The sequence below is a fragment of the Rhincodon typus genome, chromosome 13 (assembly GCF_021869965.1).
Source record: "Rhincodon typus isolate 14 chromosome 13, sRhiTyp1.1, whole genome shotgun sequence".
In the NCBI taxonomy this organism is placed as follows: domain Eukaryota; kingdom Metazoa; phylum Chordata; class Chondrichthyes; order Orectolobiformes; family Rhincodontidae; genus Rhincodon; species Rhincodon typus.
This window is the reverse complement of record NC_063344.1, coordinates 40,912,939-40,929,696: the sequence shown is the minus strand read 5'-3', so window position 1 is coordinate 40,929,696 and position 16,758 is coordinate 40,912,939. Positions and strand designations below refer to the sequence as shown.

The 16,758-nt window shown below is 38.0% G+C and overlaps 1 protein-coding gene across 7 annotated transcripts in view; it reads right to left on the bottom strand.

Annotated features, from left to right (window-relative positions):
* Positions 1 to 249: 249 nt before the first annotated feature.
* The window catches only part of gmps (guanine monophosphate synthase), a 94,851-nt gene continuing 78,342 nt past the window's right edge, over positions 250 to 16,758 (bottom strand). For 2 of the 7 annotated variants that reach the window (XM_048604097.1, XM_048604091.1), the window contains 11 exons: positions 13,670 to 13,848; positions 10,642 to 10,756; positions 10,260 to 10,357; positions 9,395 to 9,498; positions 7,965 to 8,158; positions 7,664 to 7,829; positions 6,282 to 6,433; positions 5,986 to 6,159; positions 5,637 to 5,742; positions 5,411 to 5,526; positions 250 to 430 (listed from right to left, as the gene is read on the bottom strand). In XM_048604097.1, the coding sequence (XP_048460054.1) occupies positions 287 to 430; positions 5,411 to 5,526; positions 5,637 to 5,742; positions 5,986 to 6,159; positions 6,282 to 6,433; positions 7,664 to 7,829; positions 7,965 to 8,158; positions 9,395 to 9,498; positions 10,260 to 10,357; positions 10,642 to 10,756; positions 13,670 to 13,848 (1,548 nt within the window). In that variant the 3' untranslated portion in view covers positions 250 to 286. The remainder of the gene's footprint in view (positions 431 to 5,410; positions 5,527 to 5,636; positions 5,743 to 5,985; positions 6,160 to 6,281; positions 6,434 to 7,663; positions 7,830 to 7,964; positions 8,159 to 9,394; positions 9,499 to 10,259; positions 10,358 to 10,641; positions 10,757 to 13,669; positions 13,849 to 16,758) is intronic. The other 5 variants (XM_048604093.1, XM_048604095.1, XM_048604092.1 and 2 more) reach the window with 4 other exon arrangements.

The window sequence follows — 16,758 nt, the reverse complement described above, 5'->3', positions numbered from 1 at the left end:
CTTTACTGGCTCCATCCCCGCCTCTTCGACCTGTTTGTTTCCTCTCCACCTATCCTCTCCTCTATCCCTCTTCTATCCACCTCCCACTCTCTCCCTATTTATTTCGGAACCCCCTTCCCCTCCCCCTTTTCTGATGAAGGGTCTAGGCCCAAAATGTCAGCCTCTCTGCTCCTATGCTGCTGCTTGGCCTGCTGTGTTCATCCAGCCCTGCACCTTGTTGTCTCGGATTCTCCAGCATCTGCAGTTCCTACTATCTCTAAATGGCATTTGACTTCTTTTGTAATATTTACGTTGCAACACTAACCTGTACGCCAACAGTTTTAATTGGCAGAAGAAAAGCACTAAGTGAATGCAGGCTTGTAATTTGCATCAACTGTTCTTGTTCTTCATCGCTCGTACAGGACTTGACCCTTTGCAATAGTGTGTGCGGCTGCAGAAGAACATGATATCATGACTTCCCAACATCTTTAGATTCACATTTTCTATTGAAAACTAGCACAAATGCTTAGGTATATCATCAACATGTAAAGCTGCATAAATAACCTTGCACCAGTATTTGTGCAGCGATATAGAAAACATTTTTTGTAATTATGAAAAAAAATTACAGTATCACAGAAGGTGGCCAGTCAGTTCATTCGCTTTCAAAGAGCAGGCACACTTAGCCCACATTTTATTGCTGCCCATAAGCCAAATGCTCATCAGCCTCAAGTACCCAAACAATTCTGTATTAAAATTTATGGATTCGAGTCCATTGTTTGCGTCAATATTTCTATTCATCTACCATTTAGATCTTCCACTAATTATTCTGAATCTTTGGTCTTAAGTTAATGACTTGCTAAATTAACAGTTCTTCCTCTACCTAATCTTTCAAAGTTTTTCTTGAAAACATTCAATAGACTATTTCTCTCTTAGGAACAGACAAGATTAATAAGCTTTAACATTCTCCAACTCTTCATGAAGTTTCTCATCCCTGCAAACTTCTGTGACTCCTTTAAGGCCTTCACAACATTTCTGAAATTGTGTGCCCAGGAGTGTCCAGATGGCACCTCCAACATTATTTGCTCCACTTCCATAATCTGCACTTTTTTTTTTTAAAAAAACAAATGCAAGTCAACCACATTCCATAACTATCTTATCTGTCCCATTTTTAGAATTTGAGCTTCTGGAACCAGTCCCAGCATTTCATAAAAAATAGATGACCAATGAATTTTAAAATGTACTGTTTTTCATATTAGTCCACCCAAAATGCATCAGTGTCAGCAAAGCTTTGAGTAGCTGGCACGAATTTAAAAATGTTCGTATATGTATATCCATCTACATCATTGTTTATGACATGGTGACTTTTAATCCGTGACAGCACAAATGTGCTTATCAGAATTTTGTATTAAATTACTCAAACTTATGTTATTATTGAAAAAAGGTACAATGTCTCTCTTTGGGTTATAGACTTTGAGCACCAAACTTCTGAAACCTTGCGTCACAATAGCATTCTTGTAATCTGCTGCTCACATCAATTGCACTTGCTAAAACTCCAAAAGCACCATGACAGGTTTACTTATGGCATTATCTAAATGAATTCATAATTTGTCAGGACTTCTGTATTATGCCAAAGACCTTCACTGAAAGGGATCAACGGAGAATGACTATGCCTCTAACCACAGCCTGTCGTCCTCATGTCAACAACGTTGGAGTTCACCAAGTAAATAGGACTGATTGCCAGTGCTTTGAAACCATAAGACCACAAGACATCGGAGCAGAAAAAGGACATTTGGCCCAACGAGACTGCCTGCCGTTTTTTGAGATCATAGTTGATCTGATAATCTTCAATTGCACTTTCCTGCCTTATCCACATGATCATTGGTTTCTAATCAGTAAGGGAATCAGTCTTTCACTATTGAATATACATAATGACAGCCTCCTGCAGTAAAAGAATTCCACAGATTCATATTCCTCAGGGAAATTATTTCGAACTGTCTGAAATGGGTGAACCTTACTGGGAGTATGCCCCTGGTTTCCCTTTGTAGGAGGTGTGTCTGGAATCAATCTCTTCACGTCTACTCTGTCAAATCCCCCAAGAATCTTGTAGGTTCCAATTAGGTTGGCTCTCATTCTTCTAAACTCCAGTACGAGCTATTCAGCCTCTGCTCATAAGATGGTCCCTTCATGCCTGGGGTCAACCTAGATGTCTAAGGTTTTGGAGTAGATTTGTAGCTCAGGTTGTGGTTGATTGGCTTGCCGAACTGTTTTGTTGCTCCGCAGACGTTTCATTACCCTGCTGGATAACATCATCAGTGCAACCTCCAATGAAGCGCCGGTGTGTTTTCCCGCTTGGTCTTTAAACTCTAGAGTCCATTGAGCTGGATTGCCTCACTTCTGGTTTTCCTTCGTAGTAGAGTGTATATGGAATCAAGTTCTATGTATTTATTGATGGCTTTCTTCGTGGCGTACCAGGCTTCTAGGAATTCCCGTGCCTGTCTCTGCTTAGCACGTCCCAGGATTTTGGTGTTGACCCAGTCGAATTGGTGGTTCTCCTTACCCATGTGGATAGAGATCAATGAGTATTGGTCGTGTCTTTTTGTAGACAGTTGGTGTTAGTGTACCCTTGTTGTTAGTTTCCTTCCTGTTGTCCGAAAGAAGTGTTTCTCTCAGTCTCTGCAGGGAAACTTACAGATGACACTGGTCCTGTCCAAAGTGGGGAGTGGGTCACCCAAACCAAAGACCCACTCCCCACTATGGACAGAACCAATGTCATCTGTAAGATTCCCTGCAGAGATTGTGAGAAACACTACTTCAACAACTTCCAAATTTTTGCCCACTAACAACCTATATACCCACTGGTCACAGGTTGCCAACCCGAAAGAAATCCTTATCTCCGTTCTGTTTCCTGACCATTAGCCGATTCCCTATCTATGCCAATATACCACCTCCAACACTACGTGCCTTTGTCATACGATGTAATCTTGTGTGAGGTACTTCGTCAAATTCTTTCTGAAAGTCCAAATACAACAAACCTACCAGTGCCCGTCTATGCAGTACAATGGAGACTTCCTCAAAAAATTCTATTAGTTAGATACAATTTCCCTTTAATGAAGCCACGCTGACTGTTCTTAATTAGATTATGATTTTCCAAATGTCTAGCTATTACTTCCTTAATAATTGATTCCAATACTTTTCCAAAAATAGATTTTAGGCTAATCGGTCCACAGTAACATGCTTTTGGACTCCCTCCCTCAATTCTATGTAATTACTCTCATTTAAATTTAGCACAGTTTTTTCCAACTGAAGTTTCTCACTCTCCAACTGAATGCTAGACACTATCATATTTTGGTCACTGCTCACTCGAGGATTTTTATTCTGAAATCATTTATTAAACCTGCTTCATTAAATATTACCAGATCCAAAATAGGCTGACTCCCAGTTGGATACACAACATATAGTTTCCTAAAACTATGTACACATTCTTTGAATTATTTCCTATGGTTACGTTCGCCAATTGGTTTTCCCAATCTACGTGAAAATTAAAATTTATCCATGATAAGTGTACTACCTTATTTTGAGCTATAGGGAGACGCTGAATAGGCTGGCACTTTTTCCCCTGGAGCTTCCTTATAGAGGTTTATAAAATCATGAAGGGCATAGATAGGGTGAATAGCAAAAGGTCTTTTCCCTAGGGTAGGGGACTCCAAAACTAAACGGCATAGATTTAGATTTAAAGTGAGAGGGGAAAAGTTTACAAAGGCACCTCAGGGGCAGCTTTTTCACACAGAGGGTGGCGCACATGTGGAACAAGCTGCCAGACGTGGAGGAGGAGGCGGGTACAATTGCAACATTTAAAAGACATCCAGATGAGTTCATGAATAAGCAGCATTTAGAGGGATATGGGCTAAATGATGGCAAATGGGGCTAGATAAGTTTAGAATATACAGTCATACTGTTAGACAGCATGAAAACAGACCCTTTGGTCCAATTCATCCACACCGACCAGATATCAGCTGCACAAAACAGCCCAACTCCTACACTCAATGCACTGACCAATGAAGGCAAGCATACCAAACCCTTTCTTCACTACCCTGTCAAACTGTGACTCCGCTTTCAAGGAACTATGCACTTGCACCATCTAGATCTCTTTGATCAGCAACACACCCCCAAGGCCTCACCATTAACTATACAAGTCTTGCCCTGGTTTGCCTTACCAAAATGCAACACCTCACATTTATCTAAATTAAACTCCATCTGTCACTCCTCAGTCCATTGGCCCATTTGATCAAGGTTCCATTGTACCCTCGATAACCTTCTTCACTGTCCACCACACCACCAATTTTTGGAGTCATCTGCAAATTTACTAACCATGGCTACTTTATTTGCATCCAAATCGTTATCTGGTTGGTGCGGACAAGTTTGACCAAATGGGTATTTTCCCCCCATGCTGTATGACTATGACTCTTATTTACACAGACTATTTTTACACTATGGGTTTAGAACGATGGAAATACTCAAGTGCTCAGCAGGTTTTGATACTACTTAGGTGAAGTTCCCACTAATGCAACTCCACGTATTTGAAAAATTTGCAGTGTTATAATCAAATGCAGCTAATTTGGAACAATTTCTTTCCAGTCACTTTTGCACAAAGTGTTAGACTGCATGGAAATAACAGCTTCAGCCTGACTATCAGATCAGCCATGCTTTAATTTTATAGCTTATAAAGCAGAGATCCAAATCAACCAGACACCAGGACGTGCAACATCATTAGGCAGTCATTGTAACAATTTCTCGTTATTGAAAATTGGAACTGAATAAAATCTAACTCCATTACAATCAATTTTGAAATTTAAGAAAGGGAAACATAGATCATTGAACATATACAAAGTAACAGTTAATTCTGTTTCATGTCCTTGAGCAGGTACAAAATACTAATTGCTCCAGATAAGCTATGCATTCATTATATCATGTCCTAATATATGTTCACAGCAAATTATGGTGAGCCTACCACAAGACGGTCAGGGAGCACAATGATCAAAGTATGGCCTTTGCAGTAAGTGATTTGGCTTTTGAAAGTTAGGATATTGTAAGTCATTTATATGGGGCAATGTAAAAAGGTGTGAAAAGTGTTTCATACAGGTGAGACCGATTATCTTGCATTGTGCATAAACAAAACAGTTCTGAGGAAGGGTCACCAGACCCAAAACATTAATTCTGATTTCTCTTCAGATGCTGCCAGACCTACTGAGCTTTTCCAGCAACTTCTGTTTTTGTTCCTGACTTAGAGTATCCACAGTTCTTTTGTTTTTTATTGTATATGATATATGGTGGTCATGTTAAAACTGAAATGATAAATGCTGTTTGTGTTTAAGAATAAAACATCCACTAATAATTTTATGCAAAGTGGCAAGGAATATTCATCATAACTTACCTTTTTCACACTTGCAGAGAAATCAGCTACTATTTTCAAAATGTTATTAGTTTCCGCAAAGTCTTTGCAAATGTAAGGCTCATCAGCACAGATTATTCTAATAGCAAGACCGGGTCCTTTTAAAAAAAAAAAAAAAATGTAAACCATAAATTATTTATGAAACAAGGCAAATTCAGAATGGAATGACTTCTCGTTTAATAAGAGCAGGAATATGTATTAAGTTCACCTGGGAATGGGTGCCTCAAAATTACATCTTCAGGAAGACCCAGCTCTCTGCCTAATGCTCTCACTTCATCCTTGTGAAAGTCTTTTAGGGGCTCAATCACTTTACCCTGCAGAATAAAAGATCCACACATGCGTACTCAAACTGTAAAATGTACTTACTAGATAATTGAGATTAAGGTGGTCTGACTTCATGGGACACTTGTAAATACACAATAGCTTACTAATGCAAGCTTGAGTAATAAGAGATAGAATACCATTTAAAACATTTTTTAAAATGTCAGTTGAAGCTGCAGAATAAGCTCATCCCTGTGAGCCAAACTGTTAGAGAAACCTTGAAAGACATCACTGACCTCTTCCCTCAATTTTCTTATCAGTTCTGTATCATTGTGATGAGTTTTGATGACATCAGCTTTCCCACTCGCCTCTAATGAAGCACTTTCAATTAAATCTGGCCTCAAAGTACCTTGAGCAAGATACACTTCTTCAGGCTTCAGATTCATTTCTCCAATTACCTCATTTGCAATCTAGAATAAAGAGAAAGTAAATGTGTACTTTTCATTAAAATATGTGCAAAGTACAATCAAAACATTTGAGCATGGGGACAGAATTAATTTTGTTAATGCTACAAAGTTAATTCTAAATATACCTTCACAAAAGTATCTCCTATTATTTTTCTTTTTTCTTCAGGATTTGTTGTCATATTCAGGGTCTTACTTATTCTCTTTCTGGGAGTTCTGTCTTCTTCTGAAATTGGCAGAGTTGTTGTACCGTTGTAGAATGCATGTGCTGCATTAACCACTGTAAATTTTAAAAGAAAAACTTATTGTAACAACTTAGACCAGTATTTTGCTTGTTGTACTAATGATTGGCAATCTGAAGGTATTGCCACTTAACCAAATGGCAATCCAGGATAGCAGGGCAAGTGGTATATACAAATACTGATAGAGGAAAGGACCGCAAACAAATTTTGTTTCAGATGTGGCAGAAAAAGCAATACCGGGGAATTTTACAAAAGCCTGCTGATGTTACACGAGTTTACTACAAACATCAATTGGCTGTACTCAAAGGAATTAAGTATGGAACATTTCTATGACAGAACCACCAGTTTTATTGCCTCTCATTTCCACATAACAATTGAAAATTGGCTCTGAACTTGATGTTGGTCACAGAATCATAGAAATTTACAGGACAAAAGAAAGCCATTTTCTGCATTAGCCAATAAAAAAAAACACTTAATCTGTATGCCCTGATCATCTAAGCTGCCTTGCTACTTTTGGGATCTATTGGAAAGCATGACAAAAACCCTGTGTTCCTTTACAATTCTCATTAACTGCCATTTAATTGCTACCCTTGTATGCTTTTCTGAAATTCATTACCTCACAATTCTCTGGTTTGAATTCATTTGACACTTTCCTATCTTCCTGACCAGATCACTGGTAGCTTCCTACAATCTATAGCCTTCCTACTCACCATCAACCTTACAGTCAATGTTCCACAACCTGCAAACTTATCTACCATATTCCATACATTTAAATCTGAAGTAATTGATTCATGGACAACAGGGTACCTTGCATAGGTACCTTACACTAAGACCGACAGAACTCAATTGCAAACAGTCTGAAAACTATCAGTTGATCAATATCCTCTGCTTCCAGGCACTGAACCAATTTTGGTTCTTTCTTGCCACTCTCCCTTAAATCCTATGGGCTTTTTCTTTTCAGTACACTATTTTCCTATTTATTTTACCATAATCTATCATAACTAAATTATATCCCCTTAAATCACATCTGCAATGGACACAGACCTAGCACTCAAATCTTTATTCAATGAAAACTTCCTTTCCCTGTTGTCACCCTCGTGAATCTGAACTATACTCTGTGGCTTTAATACCCTTTCTAAATTTGTGCACTATGCTCTACTATACAGGTAGGTCCGTAAATATTCCTGATAGACATGCTCCGTCTATCTGAACAATTTTATAGTTTTATTGATCATTGAAATCAGTTACATTTTGTTTTGCATCTTTACCTTTGACTTTAATACCAAGTTTCTTCAAGGCTTCCTCAACAGACTGGCTCTCTCTTTTTCGCATGAAACCATTGTCTATGTGAACAGCTATTACTTGATCTTGGTTCAAAGCCTTATTCAATAAAGCTGTACACACTGTCGAATCTACTCCACCACTCAGTAGTACCTACGGATCAAATGACAACTATTAGAATTTCTAAACTGGGAAACCCAATACTGCTTAACACAAACATGTTCAGTGTCACGAAAAGAACATTTTCATTTTTGTTGGAATTTTACACTATTAATAAATAAAGCTTACCAGAACTTTGGAATGTCCTACTTTCTTTTGTATTTCTCTGATGCATTCTACTTCTCTGCTCTGAACTGTGAATGTCCCACTGCATCCAGCAATATCAAACAAGAAATTCTTCAAAATATCTCTCCCATGCTCTGTCAAATCCACTTCTGGGTGGAACTGAACACCATAGAGTTTCTTGGATTCATTCGCAATCGCTGTTAACAGAAAAATCAACATTTGCATTTTTAAAATATTCTTTTGCACAGGACCGAGTATAAATTTCTTCTAATACTCCGCATTCTCATTTGCTTTTACTTCCATAAACTAGGCAGTTCAAAGCATTCCCCTTAAAAAGAGGGAGCTTTACAAAAACAGAAATATATTTGTGTTATTCAGTGGTAGAAGATAAGTTTGCACCAGTCAGCTTCTATGCTTTTAAGTTCACATGTCTCTGTGGGGAAACCACGTTGACTAGTTAATCACACACAGCTCCTTACTGCTGGGTAGCAGAGTGGAGCACCTGATGACCTAAAAACAGACACTAGCATGGAGCAAAGGTTAGAAAAGGTGAGACTTTTTAAAAAACTGTAGCTCACACAACAGGCTCTGCTAATCCTGGTGGGAAACCAACCATTAGATACGTGCAGCATCTTCAAATTTACTCTCATTTTACCTTTTTGTGCACAACACTCACATTGTTGTACAGCACCTACCAAAGACAGCAGTTTCTTGTACTTTGAATTCTACTGCTTTGTCATAGGTAATTACAGTTCATTGCCCACAAACGTGCATACATATTTCACTTTAGAATGAACAGACAGACTGCATTGTAAATTCAAATACTCCATTATGGATTATAGATAGGTCAGCTAATTACCTCAATCTGTAAAGGAAATTTTAAAGCAATTTCAAGATGGAAGGTAATGTCTGAAATCAATTAATTGATGTAATTTTATTGAATATTAATGAAACAAACAGTCAAACAAAAAGCACCGCTGGCCAGAGCTTGATCAGGTAGCAGAAAACATTTACAAAACTAGTTTGCTCATTCCTCCATTCAAAGTTCACAAGAAATAGGTAGAATTTGACTAAGGTAGGAGGAAATACAGTCTTCCTTTCTATGCAAGATTTTTTTTTCCCCCCAAAATAACACTTCTCCCAACTCAAGACATTCCAAGCATTACAAGACAACTTTAAGAGTTCCAGAATGCATCAGGATTCCATTGGAGTTCTTGTGTCTCAGCTGAGAAAATTTATTAGCAACAGGTTACTACAATGTCCAAAAAGAAATTGCAACACCAAAAGAAAGAAAAATAAAACCCTGCTTATAATAACAGCATAGATAAAGTGCTGAGTTTCCACTCTAATACAATGGATCTGTCACATTACATTCAAATCATAAATTAACATAGTTAAGCTGGGATTCACAAGCTATTTACTACTAAATATACCTGCTGCAATGTTTCCAGATTGCGCAACAACTTTGAATCCCTCTGCCACCTTGTCCACACTATCACCATGAGTGAGCAAAACAAGCTCATCTTTCTGGAGACCTCTAACAGAAGGAAAAATAAAGAAATACAGGAGACTAAATAATAAGTCACAAATTACACAAGAAGATTTTACTCATTAACGACAAAGCCAATATGAAATTCCTGGTTCTATTGGAAATTACTTTTATGCTCTTTTTAAGACAAACAAGAAAAAAATGTAAACAATTTAGCTACAAAAGCATAGGCTAAATGATTGGTAGTCTGAGTATTCAAAAGATAGTCATATAATGGCAAAAGAATCTCAGTGTCAATTATTACAAAACCTCTCCAATAAACAGACAGGCACAAATAAGGATTTAACATAGAAAAACCAAATGAAGATTTAAGTAGTACTTGTCTCCAGTTTTCCTTTCCAAACATTTTACTGGTTTAATTAGCACAGAACAGTAATATATTAGACACTGAATTCCAGACTCTGCAATAAGCAGTGTGCCATTCTTGACCAGACAGATTCAGTTGTTAATTTCTCCATTTACCTAGAAAGTGAGTGTCTGTGTCCCACAGTATCCATTCACACTGCATAGCTCAGAGAGTGTGTCTCTCAGTGCCACTAAACCCCTTCACAATGTATAACACAGAGTGAGCAGTGAACCATTTCACAGTATTTAACCCAGAGAGTAAGTGTCTTTCGGTGTCACTAAACATGTTCACATTGGGTTATACAAAGTGTGTTGGTCTGTGTCCCACTAAATCCCTTCATACTGTATAACCCAGGGCATGAATGCTTGTCAAAAACATGCGAATTGGAATAAATCATCAGTACCTGAACAGTGAACAGCTATTGTCCACATTTATTGTGAACAGACCATCTTCTCTCACATTCTTTCTGTGTACTGTACCTCCAAAAACTTTATTCATCATCTGTGAGTGCAAATGAAAGGTAGTTTGTTATGTTTAAATTTTCCTCCTGCATAACATTTGAAGTTTTGCCCACTGCTGAGCAGATAACAAGCCCAAGACACCGGATTAAAACCACGCTACACGTCAGTGAAAAGTCACTACTACACGACTTAGCTCAAACAGGTTTAAGCAATGTTACATGATAATACCCTGACAAAAAAGTGCAGATAAAAGTAAAATGCTTTGGTCAGCCTTAAATCTTTATCAAACATGTATTTATGATGATGTGAATCTGTCCATAGTACCTGCATTCCATAGCAGATTCCAAGGACTGGCTTGCCAATTGTAAATATCGCTGGATCAAACCATGGAGCATCCTCTGCATAGACAGAACTTGGTCCCCCAGATATGATGATAGCTCTGTAACAGAAACCATATTTAAAAAGAACAAGTCACTTGCATTAGGATAAGCTAGGCTAGTAATCAAATTCTGCAAATGAAAATAAAGAAAAAAAAAAACTTACAAGGCAATATTAAGTGAACTATACTAAAAGTAAAACAAGAACTGCAATTTAGTATAGAAAGGAATTGTACAGCAGAATTACTATTCATAGTAAGGAGTGCCAAAGTTAATGTCTGTTTGATTTTTATAAAGTCAATATCAATAATATAATTGGGACAATTTCCAGAATCTAATAGTTTAAAAGCAACTGAATTAAAAGTGACTGAAGAAACTTGCTCATGATCATTGATTTTAATAATGAATATGTATCGTTCTAATCTCTTTACCCAATTAAAGAAGGAGGTCTTCAAAAGAAAAAATCAACTTAAGTGTGGGAGAAAAGACAGACAGCTTGGAATAGCAATCTCAATACACCATAATCAAATGAAGTACCAAAAACTAAACACATGGAAAGTTTAAAAGCTCTAACTTGTAAACCTACCTTTTCAATGTAGTGCCTCTCACTTATGAAAATACAAAACAGTGTGTCAGATTTACACCTCCAGCCATCTTTTATGTTCTATTTGCCCTTTCTAATCATGTCAGCCATAAATAACAGGATGGCTAAATGCTATTAGATGAAAATGAACAACATATGCATAATGTTCTAAGGTTATAATTTGAAGGTATTTGGATCTGACACTTAAAACAATAAACATATCCCAGCAACTCCAGTTGATTCTGCAGGATTTCCATCATTCCAACAGGGTTTTTAACCAAGAGGGTACAGGAGTACAATATGTGCTGTTTATTCATGGGATGTAGGCATTACTGGCTGGGTCAGCATTTACTGTCCATTTCTAGATGCCCTCGAGATGGTGATGGTGTGCTGTCTGCTAAACTGTTGTGGTCCTTTTTGTGCAAGCAGATCCACCATGACGTTAAAGGAACTGGTACCAGGATTTTAACCCAGGGACATTGCAGGAAAAGCAATATATTTCCAAGACAGGACAGTGAGGGACTTGGGGAGTAACTTGCGGATGGTTATTTTCCCACGTATCTGTTTTTCTTGTCCTTCAAGATAGAAGGTGCTGCAGGTTTGGAAAGTGCTGTCTAAGGAGCTTTGGTGAATTTCCAGAGCTGCTGCTACTGGGTATTAGTGGTGGAGGAAATGGATGTTTGTGGATGTGATGCCAAAGAAACAGGCTGCTTTGCCATGGATGCTGTCAAGCTTGAGTGTTGTTGGAACTGGATTCAACCAGACAAGTTGGGAGCATTCCATCACACTCCCGACTTGCGTCTTCTAAATAGTGGGCACGTTTTGGAAAGTCAAATGGTGAGTTACTGCTAAGGGTACCTAGCCTATGACATCCTGTTGAACACCCATATAAATACTATGGGCACAAGTTCAACTTCTGACCAAAGCTAATCTCATAACATTGATGGTAGGGAATTCAGTGATAATAATGCCACTGAACAACAAGGGACTATAGCTAGATTGACTCTTGGTGGAGATGGTAATTGCCTGATATTTGTATGATGCAAATGTTACTTGCTAATTGTCTAGGTTTGGTTGACAGTGTCCAAGTCTTGCTGCATTTTGACAGACTGTTTCAGTATCTGAAGAGTCACAAATGGTGAAAACTGCAATCATCAGCAGATATCCCCACTTCTGATCCATGATCTGGGTGGGGGGCAGGGGTCACTGAAGAAGCACCGGAAGGTAGTTGGGCCTAAGACACGACCCTGAGAAACATCTGCAGAAATGTCATGAAGTTAAGATGACTGATTTCAAACAACCATAACCATCTTCCTTCATGCCAGGTATGATGCCAACAAGCAAAAAATCTTCCCTTTGATTCTCATTGACTCAAGTTTTGCAAGGGCTGCTTGATGCCTCAATTAAAATGTAATCTCTATGTCCAGGGCAGTTATTCTCACCACACTTCTGGAATTCAACTGCTTTGTCCATAATTGAACCAATCACATCAGGAGCTGAGTAGCCCTGACAGAGCTCAAATTAAGTAACTAAGCAAGTACTGCAACGACAGCACCATTGAGGAGACTGATAAATGACAGGATTGGACTTCTCCAGCACTGTGTACAGGACATACTTTATTGTCAAGTAGATGTTGCAACTGTACTGGAATAACTCAGCTAGGGGCACAGAAGTTCCAGAGCAAGTCTTCAGAACTATTGCTGCAGTGTTGTCAGGGCCCTCAGACGGTGCCATATCCAGTGCTTTCACTCCATATGATATCGAGAAATGCCTGAAGTAAATCGGCTAACGACTAGCATCCGAGGGGCTGGGGTCCTTGGGAGAAGGCAGAGATGGACCAGTCAGCATTTCTGTCTGAAGATTATTGCAAATGTTTTAGCCTTGTCTTTTGCACTGACATGCGGGGTTCCCACTACCATGAAGGATAGGGATATTGTGGCCAGTGAATTATTTGATCGTCTATTACACGACTGGATGTGGAGGAATTGCAGAGCGCAGATCTGATCCATTAGTTGTGGAATCACTTAACTATCACTCGCTGCTAATACCGTTTGGCCTGCTAGTGGTCCTGTTTTGTAGCTTCACTAGGCTGATACCTCATTTTTAAGTATGCCCAGTGCTGCTGTTGATATGCCCTCCTGCAGACTATATTAAGGCAGGTCTGACTCCCTAGGGGTAATGGTTGAGAGGGGAATAAGTTGCAGATTAAGTTGCAGAGTATAATATTGTCACTGCTGATGGCTCAATTATCTAAAAGATGCATAAACAATTATAAATTCTAAATACTTACAACATTAAAAATCATATTCTGAATAATGTCAAAAACTAACTTACAAACTCAAACATACATACACTCATCCAGTTAAAGTGCACCAAAAAAGTTATTTCTTACCGAAAACCATTCTCTTTGATTGCAAACGCAGGTGTCTCAAGTGGCAGGATTTCTGACTGTACAGAAAGTTCTCTAACACGCCGGTCAATTACTTTTCCATACTGTGCTCCTGCATCAAGAATCACCACGGCTCCTTCATACTGATGTCTGGCATCCTTAATGTCTCCTCCAGCAGTCTCCTACTCAAGCATGAGAAGACAGCAAATCAAAACCTGAACACAATACATTTCTATCTGATTTAAAACACAAATTCTGATAAGCTATATTCCATATCTTGTTCAATTAAAATTATATCAGGATACAAGTCACAATATATGTTTCATTAAACCATCTGACCTTCACAGGGCACAATTTTAGGGACTGGTAAACCACAACAACACAATACACATTAGAAAAGTATACAAGTCAAACTTATGCATCTTTAAAGACAAAAATGCTGAATCAGAATACTGTCAATCCCTGAACACCATACTGAATATACCTGCATCACATGATTACTTCAGTTCTCATTGGCTCAGGTGATACCAAAACAAACATGTGTGCCAAAATTTTGACAAATTAATTTTCAAAGATTCACATAAAGTTTCTAGGAAAATACTTCGTATAAGACAAGAGATGGCAAAGAGAGTCACAATATCAAAATAATTGTGCAGCAAATGATTGAGCTCATGATCCAAAGTATACCTTTACCAGCAATCAGGGATAAGCAATAAATATTCACCTGGCCCACGATGAAATTAATTAAAAACAGCACTGAAAACAGGCTGCTTCAACACAATCAGCAACACTATAAAAAAACCTGTAATCAGTTTTCTTTCTTGCAATATAATACTGAAGGTAATATTTTAAAGCTAATATTAGCCCAACTGACAATGATCACTCAAAGTTGAGGCAAGACATTTATTTCGGCTTGTAAAAAGATGTAGTAATCAAAAAGCCGACACTAATCACTGCAATTCAAAAGCAATTTTTTGACAACTAATTTGGAAATTAAGTTACAGGCACCCCAATCATCCCAAAAAAAAATTAGGTCAAATGCTTCAAGTATTTTATGATATACTTATTCCAAAGTTTCAACAGCTCTCTCTTTCCGGAAAAGACTTTTTTCTTTCTTTCATTTTGCCGAGGACCAATAGCTGCGTACAATTCAGTGACAGCAGCACACTATCATTGCAAAATGCACTGATTTTGAAGTTTATACCAACAACATTCTGATCAGCGTGTACTTAGAGGCAATGTTCTGAACTCATGATTCCCCTCCCCCACTATCACCAACATGCCTCAAAAAGATTTTCCATGAAAGATTAGATTATAACCTCTAAGAACCAAAGCATACTATTAAAACATTATTAAAGACCAAATCCAACAACTAACCTCAAATAATAGTGAATCATCTTTGGAACATATGGGACTTCTGCTCATCACTTTGTAAAATCAGTTCAATTCAACTCACAGCAACTTCACAACACTCCTGAATTGGCACTTCAGTCCTGCTTTTGTACTTAACCACATTATTAGGGTAACATTTCAGTACTGCTTCGTGAGCACATTACAATTTCAGAGATGCCACAAATCAGCTGAATTGTTGAACCAAGGCCTATCTGTTCCAGCAATTCAGATTGGAAAACAGCATCCCATAGCAATATTTGAAGAAGGGGAGAGTTGGAATAACTTCCTTTCAACATTCTTCCCTCAATCATCAAACGTACATTAGTCCCTGCTTTTAACCTCAATGATTGAATATACTACAGAGCAAAGTAACATCAGTTGCAAAGTTTTGCAATGTCCTGAAAATCACAGCAATGCAAAACCATTTGAACATACGGTAATTCTTACGTCAGAAGTTGGAACAAAGCACATTTCCGGATCAGTCCACAGTTACATAAACAGGACAGGCAGAATTCAAAGTACTATAATACTTGTATATTCCAAGATCATACAAGTAAAGATGATTACTCAGATCACATATTTTGAACTTACACAAAACAGATGACCTCAACAATAATTGAAACAAATGAAGAGGATATTCAATTGAACACATACTTTTGCCATGCTGTATTGACTCAACATTACAATTTATCAACTCTAACCAGAGGCTTTTTTCCTGCTTGATATCGGGATTTTTTTTAAATTAAAATTAAGAGCTTCCATCTCAGTGAAAGTGGCTTCTGGCCAATCCACATTCAACAACCTGGTCTGAAAACTCTACTCATGACAGCTGTTGAAGCAATTCACAACATTCTAAAATAAAATGTCAATTCACCCAAATTCCACTGCAAACAAATGGATCTTTCAAAAGATCCCAGGATTACAATCTAGATGTTCAATAATCAGTTCTTTTTTTCAGTGTGAAATTACATAGATCAAGTTTTGTTGGAAGTTACCCATTTGATTTGGAAATATATTGCTTACAAATGTCAAAGAGACAAAAACATTTTTTGTTACAATCATGAGATGTATTAGATTTTGTTTTGACACTGTTTCCAAATTAGGCTAAAATGAAGGTGGTCCTGTGACCTGCTCTGAAGTCTGCCTGACAGTGAGCTGTGTGGTTTCATGAGATTCAAGGGAGTCCATATTGTTTTGCTGGGAAGAAGGTGAAAGGTTTTTGCACTTGAAGATAATAGAAGCAGCCAGTGTATTAGATGAAAGCCTCCAAATTTCAGTAAAGTGTTTAAAAATATCAGGTTGTGAACAGCTGAGCTTCAAGCTGTCCAGTCACTGCCAAGATAAAAGAGATTTGAAGGATAGCTAATCAGCATATTTGTTTGGATTCAAGGCCAATGTAATGCAACAGTGATGGGCTTTGGCAGGGAATGAGAAGAGGAAGCACTAAAATAATAGTGTATATCACAGTTAGCCCATCAAGAGTGTAGAAGAAAGCAGCAAGGGGCTCTATGATTCACTGCACAGGAAGTCCATTACAGTTCGAGTAAACCTGGGCAAGATCAATTTTTTGGGGGCATTAAAACAAGGCTAGAGGATGTGCCTAGCTCTAGCTATGGGGAGAAGTTTCCAGGCAAGACAGTTCTAGTATTAAAAACCTGAGAAAGCAAAACATCTGTAATTGCTGAAGAGCCGAGAAAGAC